Here is a 25,154-nt window from a genome sequence, read left to right on the forward strand (position 1 = left end):
TGACTAGCATATAAGTCCAATAACAAAGCACCACTCTGGTTCAGATCGGGGAGGCCGTTCTTCCCAATCACGCCCCTCCATGTGTCACTGTCATCACCCACGTGAGCGTTAAAGTCCCCCAGTAGAACAATGGAGTCCCCAGTCTGAGCACCTCTCAGTACCTCTCCCAGGGACTCCAAGAAGGCTGGATACTCTATACTGCTATTCGGCCCGTAGGCACAAACAGCAACAAGAGCCCTCTCCCCAACCCGAAGTTGCAGAGAGGCAACCCTCTCGTTCACTGGGGTAAACTCCAACACATGGCGGCTGAGCTGGGGAGCTATAAGCAAGCCCACACCAGCCCGCCGCCACTCACTGTGGGCAACTCCAGAGAAGTGGAGAGTCCAGCCCCTCTCGAGGAGCTGGGTTCCGGAGCCCAAACTATGCTTGGAGGTGAGCCCGACTACAACCAAAATTATTTGCAACAATTCAAATGCAGATAGGTCTAATCATGATTCTGCTTACCTTGGTAATCTTCCCTCCACTAAAGTTGGCAAAGCGTTTAAGGGACAGCGTGAGCACATTTGACGTCCGATGAACTGTGAATCGTTTAGTCGCCGGCACTTTCTTCTTACACCTAGAAAAAAAAAAAAAAAAAACACCATTAGGAAATTAACTAAAACCTTAAAAAAATTTATTTTAGGCTTATATTCCATGAGTACAACAAACATTTAAAAAATTAAATAAATGACACAAACAACTTAGAACAGACAACTAACTTGGCACACATGTAGGCGTTCTCGCCACTCAAAACATCCGGCTTGACAAACAGCTCCAGGGCACGGACAATATTTGCTGCTTGCTGACAGTGAAAATACACACACACATGAGAATTTAAGAGGCACTTCTTTAACTTCATTGTGATGACATTACAAAATAAAAGAACTTCAGGGCACATCTACAGGAAACTCACCCGAATCTCAACAGCTATGTCCAGATACGGGTCGTATGTGTCCGACACACTTTTACAAATAGAACACTTGACTAGAAGGGGGAACAGAAAAATTGCTCGTTTATTACCTTCATTCCTCACCTGAAATATTTAATCTTCACATAATGCAAGATTGCCTAAATATCAATTAACTCATATATACAGGGAGACTTTAAATGTGTATTTCTCTCTCGTGAGGAAAACACTCATTTTATCAGATTTTACACAATTTTTCATTCATTACAAATGTTGCTTCCATTTAACTATTCAATTTATTTAAAAATCACTCTCATTTATGTTTAGTTCAAACATTTTATACACTAGGATAAAGTGCCCATATTGTTATAATCAATCACCAACTAATAAAGCATATATACTGATCAGCCATAACATTAAAGCCACCTGCCTAATATTGTGTAGATCCCTCTTTTGCCACCAAAACAGCTCTGACCTGTCAAGGCACGGAGTGACTTGTGGAGTACAAGACCTCCAAAAGTGTGCTGTGGTATCTGGCACCAAGATGTTAGCAGCAGATCCTTTACAGCAAGCTGCGATACTGTGTTCTGATAACTTTCTATCATAACCAGCATTAACATTTTTAACAATCTGTGCTACAGGAGCTCTTCTGCAGGATTGGACCAGATGGGCTAGCCTGCTTTCCCCATGCACATCAATGAGCCGTGGACACCCATGATCCTGCCGTCAGTTCACCAGTTGTCCTTCCTTGTACCCCTTTTGGTAGGTGCTAACCACTGCATACCAGGAACACCCTACAACACCTGCCATTTTGGAGATACTCAGATCCAGTCATCTAGCCATCACAATTTTGGCCCTTGAGAAAGTGGCCATCCTTTCACTTGCCCATTTTTCCTGCTTCCAACACATCAACTTCAAGGTCTGACCATTCACTTGCCTAATATAGCCCACCCCTTAACAGGTGCCACTGTAATGAGATAAATGTTATTCACTTGGGGTGTGGGAGGGGGAAGCAATTAATTAATTTTTTTTTTAAACCCTCAGCTGGTTGCTTATAAACTCACCCATTTCTGCAGATTGCAGTTTAGCGTCTGTTATCATTTATACCTCAAGCTGTCCAGCACAGTGGTAAGCTGTGCTGGGCAGCTTGAGGCATACATAACAGACACTAAACTGCAGAAATGGGTGAGTTTATAAGCAACCAGCTGAGGGTTTATTTAAAAATAAATAAATTAGTTAATTTAAAAAAAAAACCCAAAAAAACCTGAATTCATTAATTTGAACATGGGGGTAACATGAGCTAGTTATTTTAGTTCATTTAATAATAATAATAATAATAATAATAATAATAATAATAATAATAATCAGTTGAATTTATATAGTGCCTCTCTCATACCCAAGGTCGTTTTACAATTTGGGGGGGGTCCACCAAAAGGTGGTCAGGGTGTCATTCCAAATGGTGTAGCTACCCACAGTCCCATCAAAAGGCACGAAAATAAGTCCCACACAGCCTGTACAGCCACCAGGCAACATTGATCAGAATGCCGTGCCATGGATCCACAAAGCGAGCACAGAAGCACCGCCTGCAGAGTGCTGGTATGTCCCAAACCACCTGCACAGCCATTGCGACGTCGCTGAGCAACACCACTAGGAACACCGCTCCAAGCACAGAAGCACCGCCGCACAGAGTGCTGGACAACCCCGATGTTAAAAGAGCAACGAGCTCACTGCAGTCCATAGCGAGGAACGCAGGCATCACTGGGTCCAGAGCTACACCACAACCGACAGACAAAACACTCAAAAAAGAAAAGGAAAAAAAAAAAAAAAGCGCGAGCAAGCTCTGGTGAGAAGCAGCAGCCAGCGCGCACACAGCATACTCTCAACCGGAAACGGAAACCAATTTGGGTCCCCCCCAAAGAGACAACCATACTGCTTTTGTTTGTCTATTGGCTTGCAAGATTCAAGTTTACAGATTCACAGGTCACAAAAGTAAATCAGCAAGTAGTAAGAGCAACCACTACCAAATGCATGCGTCTCTTTCACATCCATTATCCTTCTTCTCCTTAAGTGTATTGGCTTTTTCTACCAGATGAATTTTATTCACATTCAGGTTGACTGCTGCTATAATTCCTCTAACTTTGTACTGTGGCGACTGAATCTGAACGTTTTACAAGTCAACACAAGTCATGAATTTTACTCAGACTGAGCCATAGCAGAATGGCTGGATGAGTCTTCCTGTCTTCCAGCATGTCGAGCCGAATCATACGGTCCTTCTTACCAGTAAAAACAGGAATTTTCCATTTCTAGGGGGAGTTCCCCTCCAGGGCAGAAAGATTTCATCACAACACAAAATTAGAACAATTAAATGAGTGGACAAGAGCGTTCCACCATCCTGAAAGTCAGCATGAAGAATTAAATGCTGCCTTTCCTCTATAATTACACTAATTATTATGCACAGTCCATCATGATTCAAACACATTTGATTTGTTTAAATGAGTATTATGATTTTAAGCTCTTACAGAGCTGCGAGCTAGTACAGATACAGTAGCAGTCAAAAGTTTGTACACCCCTACTCATTCATAGGTTTTTCGTGTATTTTGACCCTTTTCTACCTTGTAGAACAATGCTGAAGACATTAAAACCATGAAACATATGAAATTGTATGATAAACAAAAAGCATTAAAAATAAAATAGTGTTTCATATTTTAGACTCTTCAAAGTAGCCACCGTTTACCTTGACACTGCACACTATTGGTATCTTAACCAGTTTCATGAGGTAGTCACCTGGAACGCTTTTCAATTAACAGGTGTGCCTCGTCAAAAGTTAAGGCGGCAAGAAATTGCACTAATTAACACATTTGAGATCAAACAGCAAATAGTAAATAGCCCTATTCCACAACTGTAGTAATCCACATTATGTTAAGAACCGCTCAACTAGAGGCACTAGTGAGCAAGCCATGGAGTAAGCCACATTTTGGGGAGCTCTGCTGAATCTTGTTTTAAAATTATGTTTCTAACACGTACTACTGTCTAGAAAGGTCCAAAATAGATAACTAAAGTCACAAACTTATAGGTGGAACTTTATCTGGTACATACTTTGTCAATGGCGAAAAACCTGTGACAATTGACCTACACAGGAAGAAAATACTGCTAACAGCAAATAAGCAACCATGACTGATGCTAAAACTGAACTTCTTGCCTTGCTAAAGGAAGACACCTCCACATTACTCAGGTCAGAACTTAAAAATGTTCCAGCTGGTGAATTTGGCCAACAGCTGGGACAATAAGATTTTCAAAAAATTTTCAACTCGAGGGGAGGCACTCCCCTGAAATTTTGCATTTTCAAGGGCTGAAAGATGCATTTTCCTGGCATATGGCATGGTGAATTTATCTCATTAGATACCCCAAAATCCTGTCAGTAATCCTGTCTGTATGTACATAAGACTACATCAGCATCTCCTCTTGTGCCTCATCAACTTTAATCTGTTCAGTCTATCTAAACAACACCCGAGATGGCATTTAGTTCCCAATCACCCAGTAGCATACCATCTTGCTATGTGTGTTTCAATCAAAATGGTATCCGGTCAACTTAGTACGTAGAATACAAGACAGTCTTATAAGACAACATCAGCACCAGACTTCCTCTTGTGCCTCACCAACTTTCAACTACGCAATCTATCTACAAGTCAACAACATTTGAGCTGGAATTCGTTATATTTTTCAATCAAAATGGAATCCTGTCTGCTTAGCATAAACAATACTAGACTACATCAGCACCAAGAGGGGGAGAGTATTGTCCCCAAAATGTATGCAATGCATTCCCTCTCTCTACAATCATGTCTGCAAGAACCATAATGTTAACCAGACAGGTCAGGTTGTCTTTCGTTTCTAAAATATAAAATACTCAATTTGGACAGCCAGGTAAAGCCTCATGTGGACATCCTATTTTTAATTTCTGGCTAACACCAAGTCAAGAACTACCTAACACACAGTCTAAATGTGCAATGTATACAAACCACAACTTTATAGCATTATGCTAATTAGGGCTGCACGATATCAGAAAAATATGCGATATTCGTTAACATGACTGAATATCTCAATATCGATATGTATCACGATAATTAAATATATAATGTTTTTCTTACCTCTACTCGCCGTTCTGCCCTGTACCTAGCATTTAAAAAAAACACCCAATGCATCGCTTCCATTCCAACATTATTTTTTATTGGAAAAACATGGCTACACCTGCAATGGTATCCATCAATCATCTTTAAATCTCTTAATTTTTGTGAGCGCAGCAGAAAATGTCTCAAGTTGAAGTAAACAAAAAACTGAAAACTACATTACATTAACATAAAGCATTCAAAATGGCAATTTCAGCGGCTCCCGGGAGATGAAGGTGAGCGACACAGATTCACCATAAACTCAAACACAATCTGTTAATAACACATGCGGGTGAGAGAGCAGTGGTGTGTGTGTGTGAGTGAGCGAGCGGTAGTGTGTGTGTGAGAGTGGTAGTGTGTGTGAGTGAGCGAGCGGTAGTGTGTGAGAGAGAGAGTGAGAGCGGTTGTGTGTGTGTGTGAGAGAGAGAGCGCGGTTTTATGTTTTTATGCTGCTGTACATCAGTGTTTGTCCCAGTGAGCCGCCCCACCACTGTTTTACAGGTACGTCTTGCAAAGTACCTGAGTTTGCAGTACGTCATCCCTCCTGAATCCAAAGTACTTTTTTTTTGGAAACCAGTTCCTCCTCACACAAGTTTGTCTCATCACACTTGCTACCGCTTCCGCCATCACCACGAGGATTTTACTTGTTTTGCAATAGGGGCGGAGTTATCCCGCGGCGCTTGTTGACATTCAAATGTGATTGGACGGCACAGAAAAATGTGCCTTTTATCGAAATTTAAGTAATTTTTGCAGTATGTGTATCGCAAACTATCATATCGCGATATCGATACTTTTTCGATATATTGTGCAGCCCTAATGCTAATATGCAAATGTAATGGTACAACTACTACAGCAAGCTTTAAGATCCATTTTTGGTCATTACACATTACTCATATTCCAGCTAGGAATATCATCTATTTGAGCCCTCATTTTAAAGCCAATTTTGAGATCAAGAGTTTTAAGTAATGTTAAAAAAGGTTTTGGTGTACTTCTAAATTTCATGAATAATTTTGTGCACCTCCCTCTCCCTGTGCCCTCGCGAACCAGCATGGGCACGGCCCGGTAGGAACGCGCCTCGGGACGTTATTCGCTCCAGCGCGAGCTCACCTCCATGCCTTAAAGGAGATATGCAGAACCTTTATTTTTAAATGCATTTCTGAGTGGATAGTATCTCCATCCTTGACTCTTGTATGCTGCATAATTGGGGAATTTTTTTTTTTTATATTATATATCTCTGAGAGTTAAAATCAACCGCAAGTTGGCATTCGAGCTGCCCCACACCTGGGTGGGTGATGTCACAGTGGGAACCAGTGCTATAGACCAAAGCCAGACTCCGCAGGCAAGAGCGGTTGCAATGGCCTCTTCGTTCGAATTTAACAGAGATTCTTCGGATTCCTCAGATAGTAGTACTATGATAGTCCTGAAATTGGAGTGTGTACACATGCTACTGCTATGCACAAAGAACCATATCAGTTCGAACCATCAGAAAGTGAATCCGATAGTAACACATCAGCCATGGAGGCCCCCACCTCACGAAATAAAGCCAGAGAACAAAGCAGTCTAGAGAATTGAATGGACTCGAACTGACAGTCTCATGTGACTCATTAAAACAGGATAGGCGTTATAACTTATGCAACATACATGTACATGCCCGCATTTTCACTGATAAAATGTAAAAGGCTAATTAAATAATCAGATTAACTGAGACGATCACATTCTGAAGCAAATTAAATAATCTTATACCAGTAACTTAAATACACAATACAAGTTACATGTATTAATCTAAATGCAGGTAAACAACGAGTGGTGGTGTTTTTATGTAATGTAATCAAATGAGAGTCGCATCTTACCCGTCTGCGTTCTTGCTTCTTGAAGGCCAAGCTTGTGGCTGATTGATTTGAAACAATCTGACTTTCAGTTCTTCGTTCATTCGCTTCTTCCACGTAAGGATGAGATATTGCTGCTGAGGCAAGCATATCCAGCCAGGGGGGAAGAAGCATATCCAGTGGAGAAATCTGACGACCAGTCCACTCATTCTCTATTTTCTCCATACCGAGTACTCTGCCATTACTGCTCTGCTCAAACTCCGGGAGAACTGGTGCAACTGAACTTACTTTCCTTTTCTTGTAGTTTTCTTTTCCTTTAATTGTTGGTACTGCACCCTCTTTCAATACGGGCTTACAGCCAATGCTTCTCAACAGATCAGAGGTTTTGTATGAGTCCTCAGTAAAATGTGCAGAGCAGAGCCCACTTCGTAGGCGCCCAATCCGTGAATTTCTTGCAAAACGCATGCAAATCTTTGCAGTTTGAACATTCTTGGGCCATGAATGCAACATAAATCCACCTTCTGTTGCTGCACACGCCAACACCACATCTATGTGGCACGGCGATAAATTAGCTCAAAATGGAAGACCAATGTTGCAGTTAGCTCTGTGTTTTAGTATAGTGAAAATGGTGATGAGACTGATAGCCTTCCTGCTGTGACTTCACAGATGTCAAAGTCATTCACTCAGACCGTTACATGTATGAATCACTTTAATCATAAAAATTACTATATTAGATTTACTGTTAATACTTAAAACTACTCCTATGCCATTCTTGAGGTCTCAAGGTATTTATAAACAAAAAGTGAAGCCATGGTTCTGCGTATCTCCTTTAAGTTTCCATATGATTCACTGATCCAGCAGGCCTTTAAAAATTCATAACTCTGCCATCGGAGGTCCCAGCGAAGCCAAATTTCGTGTGCACCTCCCTCTACACAATGTCCTATGAACCAGCACAGGCACGGCCTACTAGGACCATGCCTCGGGACGTTATTCGCCCCGGCGCAAGTCCATCACGGCTCCAGACAGACTTGGAAAAATTTTTAACTCGCCCAGGGAAGCTCGCAGTTGGCCAACTTTTTGCATCGCATTTCTGTGCAATATACTGGGGAAACTGATTAGCAATTCTTCAAAATTGGGTCGCGATGCGATACTGACCAGCTTGACTGCTGTTTATAAGCATGCTTTTCGCCAATACTGTCAAATAAGTTTAGAAAGAGTAGATTTTACTCACCTATAAGCATCATCTTGGTCTTCACAAATATGGCTGGGGAAATTCTAACTTCGTTGTACATGTATTGTGATTGGCTGATTCAAGTGGAAGTGAGGGAGACGGCCAATCAAAAAGCTCCTTACAAAATCGTTCGCTGTGATTTCCGTAAACAAACACAAATCTCTGGGTCACAGCTAGTGAGCTTGCCTGATGTACGAGAGGTCCTGCCAACACCCCCCCCCCCAAAAAAAAAAAATCTCCTCCTCACCGGATTTGCATCGATCTCAAGAATGACCTGTTTGGACGTCAAATCCGCAGAAATCAGCGGAAAATTCCCACCTCTGACAAAACAAATAAATAAATACCCCACAGGCCATTCTTAAGCAGGCTTACCTTTGACCATGCACTGACAGTTACATAATTTTGTAAACGCTAAACGAACAACTGATCACACCGAGGTGCTCAATGATTATTAGTTTGGTTCTGCGTTTCCTTTCCTTTGCAACATAACGTCTTTTCTTCTGGCTTTCCATTACTATAGTTGGTATTCCACATTTCATTCACATACTCATGTCCTCCATTTTTCTCTCCTGTTTCAAATTTGCATCCCACCATGCCTTGCGCGAATGTGGAAAGCCCACTACGTGATGCATCATGTAGTATCTTGAATTGGTTCATGTTAAAGCAGGCAAAGTTTGTGAAGAACTTAGGGCCACATGGCCCTAAATTCATTAAATCGTTATATTTAAAAATAAATAAATAAAAATAAATGGAAGTCTGTGATTCGAATTAGTAGCGTTCAGTCCACTAAAAAATAATTGGGTGTCAGCAAAAATAATTTTTATTACCTACACTTGACAAATCTGAAAGGCAGCCTCTCTTTAATTTTATGTTTCATTTTATGTCATGCTATTTCATTTTTAACAATGGTGTAGGCGGCACGGTGGCGTAGTGGTTAGCGCTGTCGCCTCACAGCAAGAAGGTCCGGGTTCGAGCCCCGTGGCCGACGAGGGCCTTTCTGTGCAGAGTTTGCATGTTCTCCCCGTGTCCGCGTGGGTTTCCTCCGGGTGCTCCGGTTTCCCCCACAGTCCAAAGACATGCAGGTTAGGTTAACTGGTGACTCTAAATTGACCGTAGGTGCAAATGTGAGTGTGAATGGTTGTCTGTGTCTATGTGTCGGCCCTGCGATGACCTGGCGACGGTCAGGGTGTACCCCGCCTTTTGCCCATAGTCAGCTGGGATAGGCTCCAGCTTGCCTGCGACCCTGTAGAACAGGATAAAACGGCTAGAGATAACGAGATGAGATGAGACGAGACGAGACAATGGTGTGATATGGCTTGTTGTGTGTTTGTTCCATGCAAAAATACAATTAAAAAAAATAAATTAAAATAAAAAAATAAAAATAAAAAACCCAAGGAGACCCACTCAACTAAGTGAAGAGAAACAATATCCATCATTACTTGAAGGCATGACATGTTTAATAAAAAAAAAAATACCATTGAATTAGGAGGTGTCTCCAACCTTTTGACTGGTACTGTACTAGCATATTGTATTTTCCAGCATCTCCATATGGTCACACTGCAAATAAGGATGCAAACCACATCACTGTGGGAGGCACGTTTTACCTCTTGACCTCAGGTAACCCCCAAAGATCTGGTGAACCAGCGTAGTGGCCTGCGTCTGCCTGTCCAACCTGATGACCAAAGAACACCAAGTTCACTGCTGTGCAAAAACAATAACGGACTGGTGCATGTATAGTACCACACGAGAGGACACTGTTGGTGTGGGTCTTACTTTGGGTAACCATTAAGGCAGGCTTTCTGCATTGCATCAATGGTGTAGCGCAAAAACTCATGGGCATCCTCCTGGCTGCCAAACCGGAAGTGGCGGGCAATTTCTGAAGGAACAGCACAGTGTATTAGGCTTCACACAAAGGTGCATTTGGCTGTACAAGACAACAGTTTAATTTTTTTATAATTATTTATGCTTTCATTGAATATTAATGTGGCTTTGAAGTACTTTTAAGGGTAAAGATTCTTGCATAATCTCAACATCCACTGCTCTGAGACAGCGAGGGAGAACAAACCAGACCACCTCACAACATTGCAACATCTCCAAAAGGAGATCAAGCTTATGACTAAACCTTAATCACGGACTACAGTCAGTGAAAACAGTCCAAAATCTGGGAGAAAGCACACCCACATGCATGCACACACTTCTTGATATGTCTGAGTCAGGGAGGTGAATCATACATTTTTTTTGCAACATCAGCTTACAGCACAAGCACTTTTCACATAGCACAGGCTATAATCTTACTTTTCAAGTCACGGATAAATGACACCGGCTTGATGGCATTGCCGGTGTTGGCGAAGGCTTGGATGATATGATTTTGCATGATGCAGATCATACAGAATCCTGTCTGGTGACCTAGTGAAGAAGGGGAAAAAAAAAGAAAAAAAAGGAAAGAAAACAGATCAACCCTATTCAATTCAAGTGACCAGTCAAACAGGCTAATGACAAGGAGAACTGAAAGAATATTAAGAATAAATATGATAAATCCACAAACCACTGTAATCACCATCAATTTTTTTCGTCTTTATGAGAATTATTTACCATCTATTAAAGCAACATTTACTTTTTATTATTTATAAGTAGTAGTTTAAACTCCATGTGATCAGGAAATCCTATTTGAGGAATATTAAATCTGTGCGTCAAATCCTTCATGTAGTGTAAATAACTTTCATCTGTACATAATTACAGGGCACATACACATTAGTACACATCACATTAGCATGAACCACCAATTTACAGATGTCACAAATCAAGTGTACAGTTATACACAGTACAGACTTATTTTAGAACCAAAATACAACTAATCTCATACAATAATATTTTGACTCCTCCAGATATTATGCATTTAACCGGTACTCTGTAGCTGTAAAACAGACAGCTGTGGTTTGGTGTAAATCTGATGTTTGCGCAAACCTCACTTTGTGCTACTCCTCTTTTGGTCCTGTACTTACAGGAGCGGCTGTGCTCTTTGGACAGCAGGTAGTTGGCGAGCGGCGGTGTGTACGTGAGACACTGCACGGTAGAGTTCAGGAAGCACGTGTTGCCCAGGTTGTGGAGGCCCGCTCCCACCCGGTACACTCGCTCCCACTTCATGGAGAGTTTGTTCCCTGGAAAGAGCAGTTTCTGAGGTGCTGGGATGCCATCACCCTGACCACCACTGAGGCCTTCAGAGCCTGCGGGAACACGTTAGAACAGGTTTTACAATCTGTCTGTTGCAATGTTGAAGCCAAACAAAACGCAAAAAATAAACTCCTTTATACTGACACATCCATACAAGGCATGTTTGATTATTAATTTGTTCATATTTGTACCTGTATACTATGTACAGATTTTATTTTAAAAGAAAAACAATGTCCCTGGCTGCTGACATTTTACTCTTTCTAAGGTTCAAATATCACGCTCTCAGTACAAATTACGTGAGAGACTGTAACGTTACCACATGACTTTCTGAAGCTGAGATCTAGTGGATACATCACTTCTAAGCTGTTGTAAACAACCCTGAAAATGATCGAGTCTCAAGCATTTGGGTATAAATATATGACCCAATTGAAGCAATGCACACGCACGCACACACCAGACCTGTACCAAGCCTTTGAGAAGCTTTTTTGCTGCCTATAAACACTCCATCACTGGCTACTCATGGTGAGGTTTCCCCTGCCCCGCTTCAAAAAATGTAATTTTTCCTTGAATTTCTATGGGACATGCTCTTTATTTGTTTTTATTCACTGAGCAAAGCAATCTTTTTAGATGGCAAGAATCGTGTTGCTATGGTAACGGGATTGTTTACTAGTATCTGTGTCAGTACCGCATATGCATTATCTAGCTGAGTTAGATTTAAACTTTTCTAAAGTCTGTTAATTTACATATTTTGTTGGCAGTAAAAAAAAAAAAAAAAAAAAAAAAAAAAAAAAATCACATGGTTGCAGAAAACTTCTGATTAGATTTTTAGAATTAGAAGCCTGGTCATACATTACAGCACAGTGAAATTCTCTCTGCATTTAACCCATGCGAAGCAGTGAATACACTTGCAGATAGATAAGATTTTTTTTGGGTGGGGGGTGGGGGGTGGGGGGGTTTAGAAACCTTTATTTGATGGCTCTGTTACTAAGGGGAACAGCGTACTAGCAATCCGGTTACGTCACAGGCAGATAACCCGTTTCAGCGCAAATGCCTACACCCAGGTAAGCCTATTTTTTCAATATAACTTTTAAAATGGATTAATTGTTAAAGTCTTATTTTTAATTTAAACTTGGGGGAAGGGAGACAAAGTAAAGATCGGCAAACGGCATTGATTTTTTGGATTTTGTTTTCCTTGTGTAAAATACAAGTATGTATTTTAACAACCATATTTTAAATAATTAAATAGTATTCATTCACCTTGATCATTTTTGTTATTGCTTTTTCACTTGAACCTGATTTTTAATTTCAGATTTTGCAGCAAGATTGTTTCAATCCATGGCTTGCATGTGTCATTGGGTCCAAAACAAATATTTTATTTATTATAAAAATGTTATTTTTCTCCAAGCATGAGCCTAAGATGGCTTTTAAAAGAAATTCCAGTTTCACCTTTATAAACAAAAGGTATTTTATTCGATTCTATTGCATGGCGTGGTGACCATTTGACAAGAAAATATAATTGTGAACATCTGTCAAATATCATCCAGGCACATTGTATAATAACAGGACCACTCTTAATGACAGTATTTCAAAATCTTTGTGATCATGCATGCTGGATATTGCTGTATACACCTTAGCCTATGAGCAAACATATAATGCAGTTTTAATAAATCTATGAATGGGTTGTACAAGTCGAACCCATCATATGTACATACTAAACAATGAGCACATACACTAATCATGACAACAAATGAATGGCGCTGTGACCTCACCTTGCCTCTTGATGGGCGTGGGCTCGGCCGCTCTCTGCACCACGCCATCAGTCTTGGGGTTCAGGATCACATACTTGGTCTTGAGTGTCTCCAGCTGGTAGCTGAAGCCTTTGGTGGCTGGTTCGAACTCGATTTTCTGCAGCAGCACCTTCTTGGCTGAGGAGGAAAGCAGCTTGTTCAGGTCTCCCTCATCGGTAGAGTCCTTTCGGCCCGGTTTCAGGGCCTCCTTCAGCTTGTCCACGATGGGCATCGCGCATCACTGCAAGATCACACAATGACAGTTAATCTCCAACTTTAAATAGTAACACAAAGTACGACAAATGCAATACCTTTAGTTCATGTAATCACTGAGAAATAAGACGAGGCCTATTTATGAGGATGGGGTCAGACTTTTAGATCATGCCTGTTTTTCTGTGTCTTTTAGGGCCCGTTTACACGAGGACGCTGTCGGGTAAAAACGACTAAATATTTTATCGGAAGTGCCTTTCGTCTACACGGGGACGGTGTTTTCGAGGCTGAAAAACGGAAAAAATTGAAAACGCCTTCCAGAGTGGATAAGTTAAAAACAGCCCCCGTTGCATATCCGTCTAAACTACCCAATACGCGAAACTCTGCTCGGATCTGCTCACGTCGGGTACGCGTTTACGTCATACATGTGTCATATACTGTACATGCCAGCCCGGGAAGTAAGTAAGTAAGTAAGTAAAAAAGTAAGAGCATGTCTGATTACATCGATCCAACGGACCTTCAAGCTGCTCTGGCAGCTTTAATAAACGCCCAGGAGTCCTTCGAACATCTATACCGAATCTGCACATATACCGTTAATGAACAGAGGCGGGTATAGTATGCTCTTACTTTTTTACTTACTTTCTTACTTACCATAGCCAGAGTAGTCAAAGTTTTCGGGGCGCAGATGTGCAGATCAGACAAGACGGAAGACGTTGCGCATGCGTGCAGACATAGCGGAGGTCTTTCACAGCACCACCTAGCCGCCTGGCATGCACATCCAATTGAATTCCACACATTTATGCGTCACCGTATAGACGCAGATTTCCTCCTTGAAAACGGTCATGTAGACGCGGAAAAAAAGTGAGAACAAAAACGGACTTTTGCGTTTTTTTTTCAGACCGTCCCCGTGTAAAGTGGGCCTTAGACACACTTTAGAAAGACTGATATAAGTGGAGACAAGTCTGGATTCAGCAGTTTCCTCCTACACGTTCATAAAGTTGCTAGCAGGCATAAAGTCCTACTGTGCCTTTATGTTTAAGTAAGAGGACATCAAAAGGAAAAAAAGTGTGCAATCATGCAGGATTAACTTGGTCATAATGACAAACTACAACCAGTATAAAGGCACGCATTTTATATTCACACATGCCACAATGTCATGACTGTGTGAAGAAACTATAAAATGCTGAAGGGAGAGAAAAAAAAATGCTTGTTCTGCTTATTTAATAGCCGTTTGTTGCAGGAGGAGAAATTTCACTCAATATCAGCCTGAGAAATTATGAACTTTAAACTCAGATTTTTCCAGATTTTACTATGACAATATGCTTATTCCTCCACCCACCTGCAGTATTTTCACACAACAGCATGGTCTGTCATGTGTTACACCTTATAGTGCATTTGTTTTTACACTTTATTGTTCATTTTACATATTGTTCATTGACCTTTGATGTATTTGGAACAATATTACTAAGAATTAAACATTATCCTGAATTTATTAATTCTGCGGGTTGAATCAACGTCTCATCACCACATTTCCTGGTATGCAATAAACACAGAGCTCCGCCAACCAATCAGCATTCACCTCAAGACCGGCTTACACGTAGCACTGCAGATTCAAGTCCTTTGTGCCTTTCTTTAGATGTACTTTAGAAATGCTGATAGCTCTATTTCAGGAAGCAATCCACCATGTTCCTTCAATCCATGTTTAACTATAATCCTCTCTGCATCATGACACATAGGTAAATCCTCAGAAGTATAAACCAGGTCCAAGACATTTCTCTTTAATTTCTTGGAAAGCTAGTAATCACCAATTTATCCTTGCTTCTCAATTTTGCATCATTACCCAGTTGATGCAAAGTACAAGTAGTGCCATTTGGACTTCTGTGCATTTTTGTATAAAACACCGTTTTGGATTGGTATTAGGGTGATTCTCATGAAGACCTTCACATTAACAAAGTTGTTCACCTCATTTCAGTATTTTTTCAAGTTGAGAGCCTAAAATAGAGTGTGAACTTTACAATGTTGATCTTTTTTTAATGGAAAAATATTTTAATAGAATTTTATTCTTGAGGCTTACATGATCCAGAATAATTCTCATCACCGTTACAGTAAATGATGAAGCTAGATCATGAGTTAAAAACATTTGACAATTTATTTCATATTTCCACAAAATATCCCATTAAATGAACAGCACAGTCCATGACAATTACTTTATATTTTTTTTACATTTATTTATTGCCCTCACAGTGCATGGTAATGACAATATTGAGTAACGGTAATGAGATACTCTTGGCTAATTTCACAAATAACCTGAAATGCTAGCATGCTAGCAACCTATAACTTTGCCACATGTTGAAGCCTTATATTGTGATAATAATCATAAAATAATATATTTTTTTTATTTTTTAAAGTAATGAGTATTAAACCATAACAGTAATGATAATAGACAGTGTAACTGAGGACAGATTTAGCAACATTAACAAAAATATCACAAAGTAAGAGAAGAGTGAGCAACTGACCTTGTCTCCATTTTGAATCTTGTATCTGAAGTGATGCATCATGGGATAGCTGATCAATTTAAAGGCACGGTGTACTTTTTATAGGGGGGTGAAATCATGAAACGGTAATGAGAAACATTTGGTGCGGACACAGTTATTTTGTTTAAAATCAAGTACCTTTTTTTGTTCAATACAAAAAATATTAATATTATGCATAAATATAGATGTTTTAAAATAACTTTACACTATTATTTTTTTATATATAATTAGGAATTTTTATATGATTTAAAATAAACATTAAAAAAAGGGATGCTGACACATAACGGTAATGAGAATTTCCATAGATTTTTTTGTTTGATATAAAAATTAGTTTATATGATGATGAAAACCATTTGTCCATACAGTGCTCCCTATTTTCTTTACACAAAATATCAGAGTTTATGTGAATTAAGTATTGATTTTGGAAAATGCGTCCTGGACATGTTCACTGCAGCTTCATAAGAATCACCCATTATGTGCTGCATGCAGCAAGTCACGTCACCCCATGGTCCTGAAGGAGTAGAGTACTACAAGATGAGATTACAACAGAGCAACCATTTCCCCTTCAACCTGAAGCTATATTTGACCGCTAACTAACATAAGACACCATTTTCCTTATTAGTCCTGCCACCCATGAAACACGGCCTTAATGTATTAAACATGCTTTACATCGGTAAACCTGGCTAAACTGCCAGCCTATATGCTCCTCTTTTAACTTAAACGTGTTTGTTTCGTGAATGTTTTACGAGGACAGAGGGGCAATCTGCAGTGTGCTAGAAACCAGTCTTACTCATCATCAGCTGTGCTGCTGACGCACACCAGCAGGCCACACATGCATCAAAGCACACAAGGACAGAATAACCTTCACTCTCACACACACTTCCAGATGCACATAATCAACACAGGGCCACCATCTAACAGCACAGCTGCGTTCTACCATGCAACGACACTGCAAAGACACTAACATTTCCTTCTCTGTGTCAGCATTTGGCTTCAGCTGATAAGATCAAATACCACCAAATCTAAACCTGAACACTTAATCCAAACAAGGCGCAAAACAGAATTCCAGAAATACCAGTTTAGCCAAAAGTGTCAGTTTACCCAACAATTGTCCAATAGGTCAAAAATACGTTACACTAAATCCATCAAAATCAGAATGGTGTTGTAGGGCTGTAGGATGTAGAAGAGTTAAAGTGCCCAGCTTTGGCGAGCCTGTCCCCAGTGTAGCTGCAGAATCCTGTTCTTGGCTAAAAGAAGTGAAAGCAGATATGATCATCTGCTGTTGTAACCCATCCGCCTCAAATTTTGACATGTCGTGTGTTGCGAGATGCTTTTCTGCTCACCGTTGTTGTAAAGAGTGACCACAGCTTTCCTGTCCTTCTCTGACCTCCTTAATCATCAAGGAGTTTTTGCCCTCACAACTGCTGCTCACTGGAGGGTTAAAAGCTAGGTGTTATCTAGAGACCCATCGACCCATCTTTGACAGGTAATTTTCTGCAATGACAGGCTTCAAAATTCTCATTCAGGGATCCTTCAGAGCATGTTGTGCAGGGGCTAGAAGACCCAGTAATTATGGGAAACACCTGATGCTGATTTGAGCGCAATCAGCACATGCATGTAAGGACACTTTTCGCAGACACTGAAGTATTCTGTCAGGTATGCGGCAGTAGACGGATCTAAGTGCAGGAAGTGTCTTTATTAGCAGGCATGATATTTATAAAAACGAAGCTGAAAGCAGAGTCATAAACATTGCTGCAAACAAATGTGACCGTGATAATACTTCACAAAGCCTCTGTGGCCTTACATGCATGTGCTGATTGCTCTCAAATCAGTATCAGGTGTTTCCCATAATGACTGGCTCCCAAGCACGCGCACACCACGCTCCAAAGGATCCCCGAACGCAAATGCACTTTAAGTCCCGGTAAACAGGCTGTTCAGAGCCGCTGTATAACTCATGTTCACGTCACTGGACAAGAATGAGCACCTTGCTCCAGTTCTGTAATTATTACTATTATGGAATTCTTACCTTAGTGGAAATGAAGTGAGCATACCATAGGGTTTTTGACCTCTCCATTTGACAGAGTCTCACCAAATGTGTCCCCCCCCCCCCCATTTTTCCCTTCTACTTTTAGAAATCACTCTAGTTCCCCTGATGATTAATTACTTTAGGTAAATTAAAAATATGATGTCTTTGTTTCATTCAAAACAATTTGCACATCCAAAAATGCAGCAAAACCTTCCCATACGGATCAAAAACAACTAACTTGGCTGAATGAAGCACTACAAGCGTGCCCAGTCATGGCGGCGTAGTTACCATCACTATGGGGTCAGGTGACCACGCAAAGCCTCTATTAGAGAAAAATTTTCATGCAACCTCAGCTGAGGCGTGTGTGAAATCTCTAATGCTTATTTACCTTTAGGCACAAAGGCTACATGTGCTATAAAATAATTTTCTTGAAATTGAGTTGACTGATTCCTTTTTCCGAAATTCACTACCTAAAACACCTTATTTTAAGAGCTTTTCTCAACAGCTTTTTCATGTCAAGATTGCACCAGAAGGCCCTAAATTTGAAGCCAAGCAGCCTTTGTCACATGAACACTCAAGCACAGACTTAAATTTCATTGTGTGCTTAACCTCTGCATTTAACCCATCTGAAGCAGTGAACACACATGCAAGTGAGCAATGAGCACATATACATGCCCTATTTTACTGAGCTGATTGGGTTGCGTATGCGCATTCTGTGCTACGCATTTCCTGGTTCCCGAGTTGTTTGCGACAAGTCTTTTTTCCGCGAGTGTTGGCGTTAATCACTAATCGTTTTTTACTTTTTCTACAAACAATTTTCCAGGATCCTCTTCTTTTTTTTTTTATTGTACTTTTGCTTTCCTTTTTCCGTTTTTTTTTTTTCGGAAGAATGCCAAGACCGGAAGCTTTCTTTTTTTCTCCTCCTGCATAAAGGCCACAAGCAGAGGCCATCCACATCGGATCTGCTTTAATATCAACAGATCTTCGATTAAGGTGCGTGAATCTTTTCATCATGGCACACCTTCAGCCTGTTCAGTGTACTGAGTGCAGAATGTTTAGTCATTCTTCCTCCATCGCTAGCGATAGCTTTATTTGTGATAAGTGCAGATTAGTTAGCTCTCTGACGGAGAATATTATAGTGTTAGAAACGCGTATCCAGGCTTTAGAGAAAGCCAGTGAGAATGAGAACAGTATAGTTTCTGTAGGGGAAAGTCTGGATGCCCTAGGTGGAGTTAGCAATCCCCCAACTCCAGCATTAGAGCCCTTACAGTGGGGCGAATGGGTGACGACTCTGCGGCATAAGCGTAGAGCCAAAGCTACTGCTGAGGCTCGCCCACAGGAGCACCACTCCTCTCTGAGTCACGTGACGAACATGTTTGCTCTCCTTAGTGATGCACCCACTGAGAAACCTGAAAGAGCTCTGGTTATAGGGGACTATCATACGGCACATGAAATTAGCTCAGCCTTTAGGGGCACCAGCAGCTTTACTCAGGTATATACCGGGAGGCAGGGCACCAGACATAGCAGGTAATCTTAGGTTCTTAGGCAAGCACAGGTTCTCAAAGATAGTTATTCATGCAGGAGCTAATGATATATGCCTTCGTCAGTCTGAGGTTACTAAGAGTAACTTTGTAGAGGTGTTTAAATTAGCGAAGACGATGTCCGATGCTGTAGTATGCTCTGGCCCCATCCCAATGTGGCATGGCGATGTAGCTTACAGCAGGTTATGGTTGCTGAACTGCTGGTTGTCCAGGTGGTGCTCTGAAAACAGTGTGGGCTTTATAGATAATTGGGCTAATTTTGAGGGCACTGCTGGCCTTTTAGGGTGGGACGGTATCCATCCCACTCAGGAAGGTGCTGCTCTCATTTCCTGCAGCATAGGTCATAGTCTCAGAACAGGCCTAGTTAATTTCTGACAATCCAGAGCCAAGGCCAAGGTGCAGACAAGCAGGCTAAACCGACTGTCTGCTAGCTGCACAGAATGGTCACTCAGGGTCCACTACATCGAGACTGTGTCTGCTGTGTCTGTTCCCCGAGCTAAACAAAAAGGTAGAAATATTCAGAGAGTTTTTTCCAGTAACCTAATCAATATAAAATTAGATCATACTGACTGTACAGCTGCTGCCAGCACCTTTGATCTGAAGGTGGGGCTATTAAACATTAGATCTCTTACATCTAAAGCACTAATGGTTAATGAACTTATTACTGATCAGGAGTTTAATGTACTTTGTTTAACTGAAACATGGATTAAACCAAATTAATATATAGCATTAAATGAAGCGAGTCCTCCTGGATACAGTTATATACACCAGCCTCGTCTAACTGGCAGAGGAGGAGGCATTGCGGTTATTTATAATGATTATCTAGGTGTAACACAAAAACTTGGTTATAAATTTAATACATTGAATATGAAGAACTTCAAATGTATGTAGCCTCGAAAAATAGGTCTACCCAGTTAATTCCGTTACTTATTATTTACAGGCCCCCGGGGCCATATTCTGAGTTTCTTTCTGAATTTGCAAATTTTCTCTCCAACCTGGTTATTTCCTTAAACAAAGCTTTCATTGTCGGAGATTTTAATATTCACTTCGATAACCCAGAAGACCCTTTGAAAACAGCATGTGTCCATTTTAGATTCAGTAAGGATTAATCAATGTCATACGACTGACCCATAATGGTGGTCACACCCTCGATCTAATACTAAAGGCCAATTTATGCTGACAACCCAGTCCTCGCAGACGGTGTCGCAGACAGTGTCTGCGTAGCCCCCCCACCTTCGCAGACGCTCTGCGCGCACCTCCCAAAAATTGTGACCACCGCAGAAGCCTCGCAGACAGCGCCGCAGACAAGAGGGCTCTGATTGGTCCACTCTACATCCGCTGTACACGCACTTCCACTTCCCTACTTTCCCGGTTTGTTCTGTTTTCACGACCGGCATTTTTAAAAACACGAGCGAAGATGGAGCAGCACGAAGAGCTGTTGATTGAGGAAGTGCGTACATCTATACGACTCAAGTTCTAGTCATTATAAAAAAAAAAAAGTTCTAGTCATTATAAGTAACCGGAGGATAAACACTCCACTAACCACACCCACCAACTACTCCTAGGGACTTCGCGCCCCCTTGCATTGTGCCGGTGAATAACATTGCGCACGCCTATTCCCCCGCTCAACAATAAATTACAACTGTCCGCGAAAAGCTATCTGCGAAAGCCTTGTCGCAAGAGCATGCAGAGGCCTTAACATTCGGGTTAAACGTAAAAAATATAGTCATACTTCCACAGTCTGAAGTTCAGATCATTATCTCATCTCATTCAAAATATGTCTGAGCACTTCACCACACTACTGTATTAAACGTACATTCATGTCAACTACTGCACAGAGCTTTATAAATGATCTCCCAGAGTTATCAACTTTGATTGGGCCACTGTCAGCCCCTGCAGAACTTGATCAGACAACTGAATGCTTAGAGTCAACATTCCGCCATACTTTAGATAATGTAGCTCCTCTTAAAAAGAAAATGGTCAGAGACAAAAAAATTAGTACCTTGGTATAATGATGACACTCGCACTTTAAAACAGACCACTCAAAAATTGGAATATAAATGGCGTCAAACAAAATTTGTAGCATTCAAATTAGCGTGGAAAGAGAGCTTCCTGAAGTATAGAAAAGCTCTTAGTGCTGCTAGATCAACATATCTCTCCTCCCTAATAGCAGATAACAAAAATAATCCTAGATTCCTATTTAATACTGTAGCAAAATTAACCAGGAATAAGTCCACTGTAGACACATGCACACCTGTAGTATGTTGTAGCAACGACTTCATTAATTTTTTTTAATGACAAAATTGAGAATATCCGACAAAAAATTCAAACTACTAATTTAAGGTCAGACAATGTCAGTGACCCTGTCAATATAACTATCAAATCAATTAGAATGTTTTACTCCCCTAAAAGAAACTGAATTACTTTCATTAATCTTGGCATCAAATGCCTCAACTTGTGTACTTAGATCCCTTACCTACACGTCTATTCAAACAGATAATACCTGAAGTAATTGAACCACTTCTAAAAGTAATAAATTATTCTCTTATGATTGGCTATGTACCCAAATCCTTTAAACTAGCAGTTATCAAACCCCTGATTAAAAAAAAAAAAAAACCTGACCTTGATCCCTATCAGCTGTCCAATTACCAGCCAATATCAAAACCTACCCTTTATCGCCAAGATCCTTGAAAAAGCTGTGGCACAGCAGTTATGCTCATATTTGCAGAGGAATAACATCCATGAAATGTATCAGTCAGGATTTAGACCTCATCAAAGCACAGAGACAGCTCTGGTTAAAGTAGTAAATAACCTACTGTTGGCATCTGATCAGGGCTGTGTCTCGCTGCTGGTGTTCAAAATCAAGATTAACTTTATTGTCTCACAAAGTGAGAAATTTGTTCTGGGCCATTCGCCCATGCTGCAGCCACAACACAGAACAAACAACACAACACAATAAACATACAATAGATATGCGCATCCATATCATACAAGGTGCCTAAAAGTGCAAGAAACATTGTGAATTAAAAATAAATAAATAAATAAATAAATAAATAAACACCACCTAATAGGTGTAATAAAATGCTAAAATTCTAATTAGTAAAAATGCTAACCTGTGCAAAACAAACACCCGCAAGTCATCTGTGCTCTGGTCTTATCTGACCTTGTTTACCAGCTTAATTGACACAGGAACAAATGCGTTTTTAAAATCTGTTCAGTCTGCAGTGAGGAACTCTAAACCTTGTACCAGATGGTAGCAGCTCATACTCGCCATGCATGATGTGCGATGGATCGCAAATAATCTCATTTGCTTGTTGCAGAGAGGCCTGTTCATAAATACTCTGAATGGAGAAGTGCTCTTGAACACCAATAATTTTTCCAGCAGCATGAATTAGCCAAAGCAATTTGTTCTCTAGCTGCACAGAGGGGTTACCAAACCAAGCTGTGATACTATACCTGATCAGACTTTCTAAGACCGCCTCATAAAAAAAACCAAATCTTTGATCAACACCATGAATTCTCAGACAACGAAGAAAATGCAACTGTTGCTGTAGTCTGCAACAGAGGCTGTCGACATGTGTGCTCCAGGTGAGTGCGTTGTCAATAAAGACACCCAGATATTTGTATGACTGCACCTGGGCAATGGCTTGATTGTGGATGACCACAGGCCTGTGGTCACCCACTCCTCGAGGGTCGAACACCATTTCTTCCGTCTTATTCACATTCAGAATGAGGTGGTTATCGTCGCACCACTCAACAAAACTCTGAATTTCCAGAAAGTAGTCATGATTTCCAGAAATTATATCATGATTATTTTTCAACAGTGATAAAATTGCAGTGTCGTCTGAGAACTTAATGATGATTGTTTGTATAAAAACTTCTACATGCATCTGTGTACAGAGTGAACAGAACCAGTGAACTCACGCATCCCTGTGGTGCACCTGTGCTCAGAGTTTTAGTTTCAGATAAAGTTCCATTAACACTGACCCGCTGTCTGCAATTTGTTAAAAATGAAAAAGTACCATTTAATAATAAAAAGGATGAACATCAAAATCATTTAATCTGCTAATTAAAAGATGTGGCTGCAACGTATTAAAAGCTGAACTAAAATCAACCAATAAAGACGTGCAAATGAGCTAGAATCCTCCAAGTGCTTATTGATAAGGTGGGTCACAGCTAAAATGGCATCTTCAGTACTTCTGTTGCACTTGTAAGCAAACTGAAAGGGATCTACAAAACCACTAACTTCTGTCTTCAAGAAATTGATCATAATTTTCTCAAAACACTTCATTACCAACGAAGTCAGTGCAACAGGACGGTAGTCGTTATTCTCTTTACAGCTTGCTTTTTTTAGGCACAGGAATGACAACAGAACTTTTCCAGATAGAGGGAACAGAATGAGTGTCTAGTGATTTCTGGAAGATGGGACACCAGGCTTCTGCCAGTTCTTTGCTGCAGGACTTCAGTAAGCACCCAGAGATGCCATCTGGACCAGAGGCCTTTCTGGGGCAGATGCATGAAAAAAGTCTCTCCACAGCATGCTGGTCAATAGTGATTACTCCAGGGCCTGATTCAGGTACACCATCCATAGCTATTTTCTTCTCATATGAGAAGTCTCGAGTCAAATCGGCAAAAAAAGTTATTCAACTCATTAGCTTTTTCCTCCTCATTTAACACATTGATACACCTCTTAGCTGGAGTCATGTTGGTCATGGTTTTCATAGAGTCCCATAGTTTTTTTAGTATTCATACCTGAGCAGTGAGATTCAAATTTCTCCCTCTCCTTCCTCCTAGCAGTCCTTAGTTTGTGATTAAGTTCCTTCTGCGTGTTTTTCATGCTTAGTAAGTAGCATTTAAGAATGGGGACTTTCCTCTGTACTATGCACTCTTTCATCTCCTTGGAGATATAAGATTTATTATTTGGGTACATAGCAGGGCTTTACATTAGCACCCGCCCATCCGCCAAATGCGGGTAAAATTCGGCTTTGGTGGGTAATGACTTTAGTCCCACTAGCCACTTTGGCGGGTGGTTTATTCTGTGGTATGACAATATATTTTAATTGTAGTTTTCTCTGAAGGCATCTGATATAATAAACACATTGCAATGTAATGAGCACCTGCATAAACATTCTGACACAACATGTTAGAATTGTTTAGAACATTCGTTAACGTCTCATAAAATCAATGATACGGTAACCTGCGGTTAATGAACGAAGCAACAAAGTTGCTGATGACTGACAAGTGCACTATGTGGCGGCATATAGCTCGAGTTTCAAACCCTGCTGCTCAGGAAAAAAGGGGCAGAGATGATCAGGCAGTGTTGCCAGATTGGGCGGTTTCCCGCCCAATTGGGCGGTTTTGAATTCTACTTTGCGGGCAAAAAATGGCTTGGGCTGGTGGACAAAAATTGGGCGGGTTTGACGTTAGTTCGGCGGGTTTTTATCAGATGTTTATAAATATTTCGCACCAACGTTCTGTGTGAGAATGCAGCCAGAGGCGCTTATATAGCCTTAGAAGGACTTTGATGCAGCATATTCTATGTACTATCTACATCCACTAATCTACATCCAATCCAATCCATATTAAAACACTTCTGTGACCCAATCAGAGATCGTGGGCATCACACGACACAGAGTGCAGTTAGTGAACGACGGCTAGTCAAGATGCCAAAGTGGGCAAAATACAAAAAAAAAAACAGTATCAGGATAACAGATGAAGA

General features: G+C 40.7%; 1 protein-coding gene across 8 annotated transcripts in view; it reads right to left on the minus strand.

Annotated features, from left to right (window-relative positions):
- Positions 1-25,154, minus strand: part of usp36 (ubiquitin specific peptidase 36) — a 188,759-nt gene that overhangs the window by 108,734 nt on the left and 54,871 nt on the right. For 7 of the 8 annotated variants that reach the window (XR_009650846.1, XM_060901468.1, XM_060901467.1 and 4 more), the window contains exons 2-9: positions 13,107-13,365; positions 11,136-11,390; positions 10,462-10,572; positions 9,940-10,042; positions 9,771-9,838; positions 953-1,023; positions 759-841; positions 505-616 (exon numbers count right to left, since the gene is read on the minus strand). Coding sequence is in view for 7 of the 8 variants with exons in the window: in XM_060901468.1 (XP_060757451.1) it covers positions 505-616; positions 759-841; positions 953-1,023; positions 9,771-9,838; positions 9,940-10,042; positions 10,462-10,572; positions 11,136-11,390; positions 13,107-13,356 (1,053 nt within the window). In the remaining variant the exon portion in view is untranslated. The remainder of the gene's footprint in view (positions 1-504; positions 617-758; positions 842-952; positions 1,024-9,770; positions 9,839-9,939; positions 10,043-10,461; positions 10,573-11,135; positions 11,391-13,106; positions 13,366-25,154) is intronic. The other variant, XM_060901465.1, reaches the window with a different exon arrangement.

This window comes from Neoarius graeffei, chromosome 20, assembly GCF_027579695.1.
Source record: "Neoarius graeffei isolate fNeoGra1 chromosome 20, fNeoGra1.pri, whole genome shotgun sequence".
Taxonomy (NCBI): domain Eukaryota; kingdom Metazoa; phylum Chordata; class Actinopteri; order Siluriformes; family Ariidae; genus Neoarius; species Neoarius graeffei.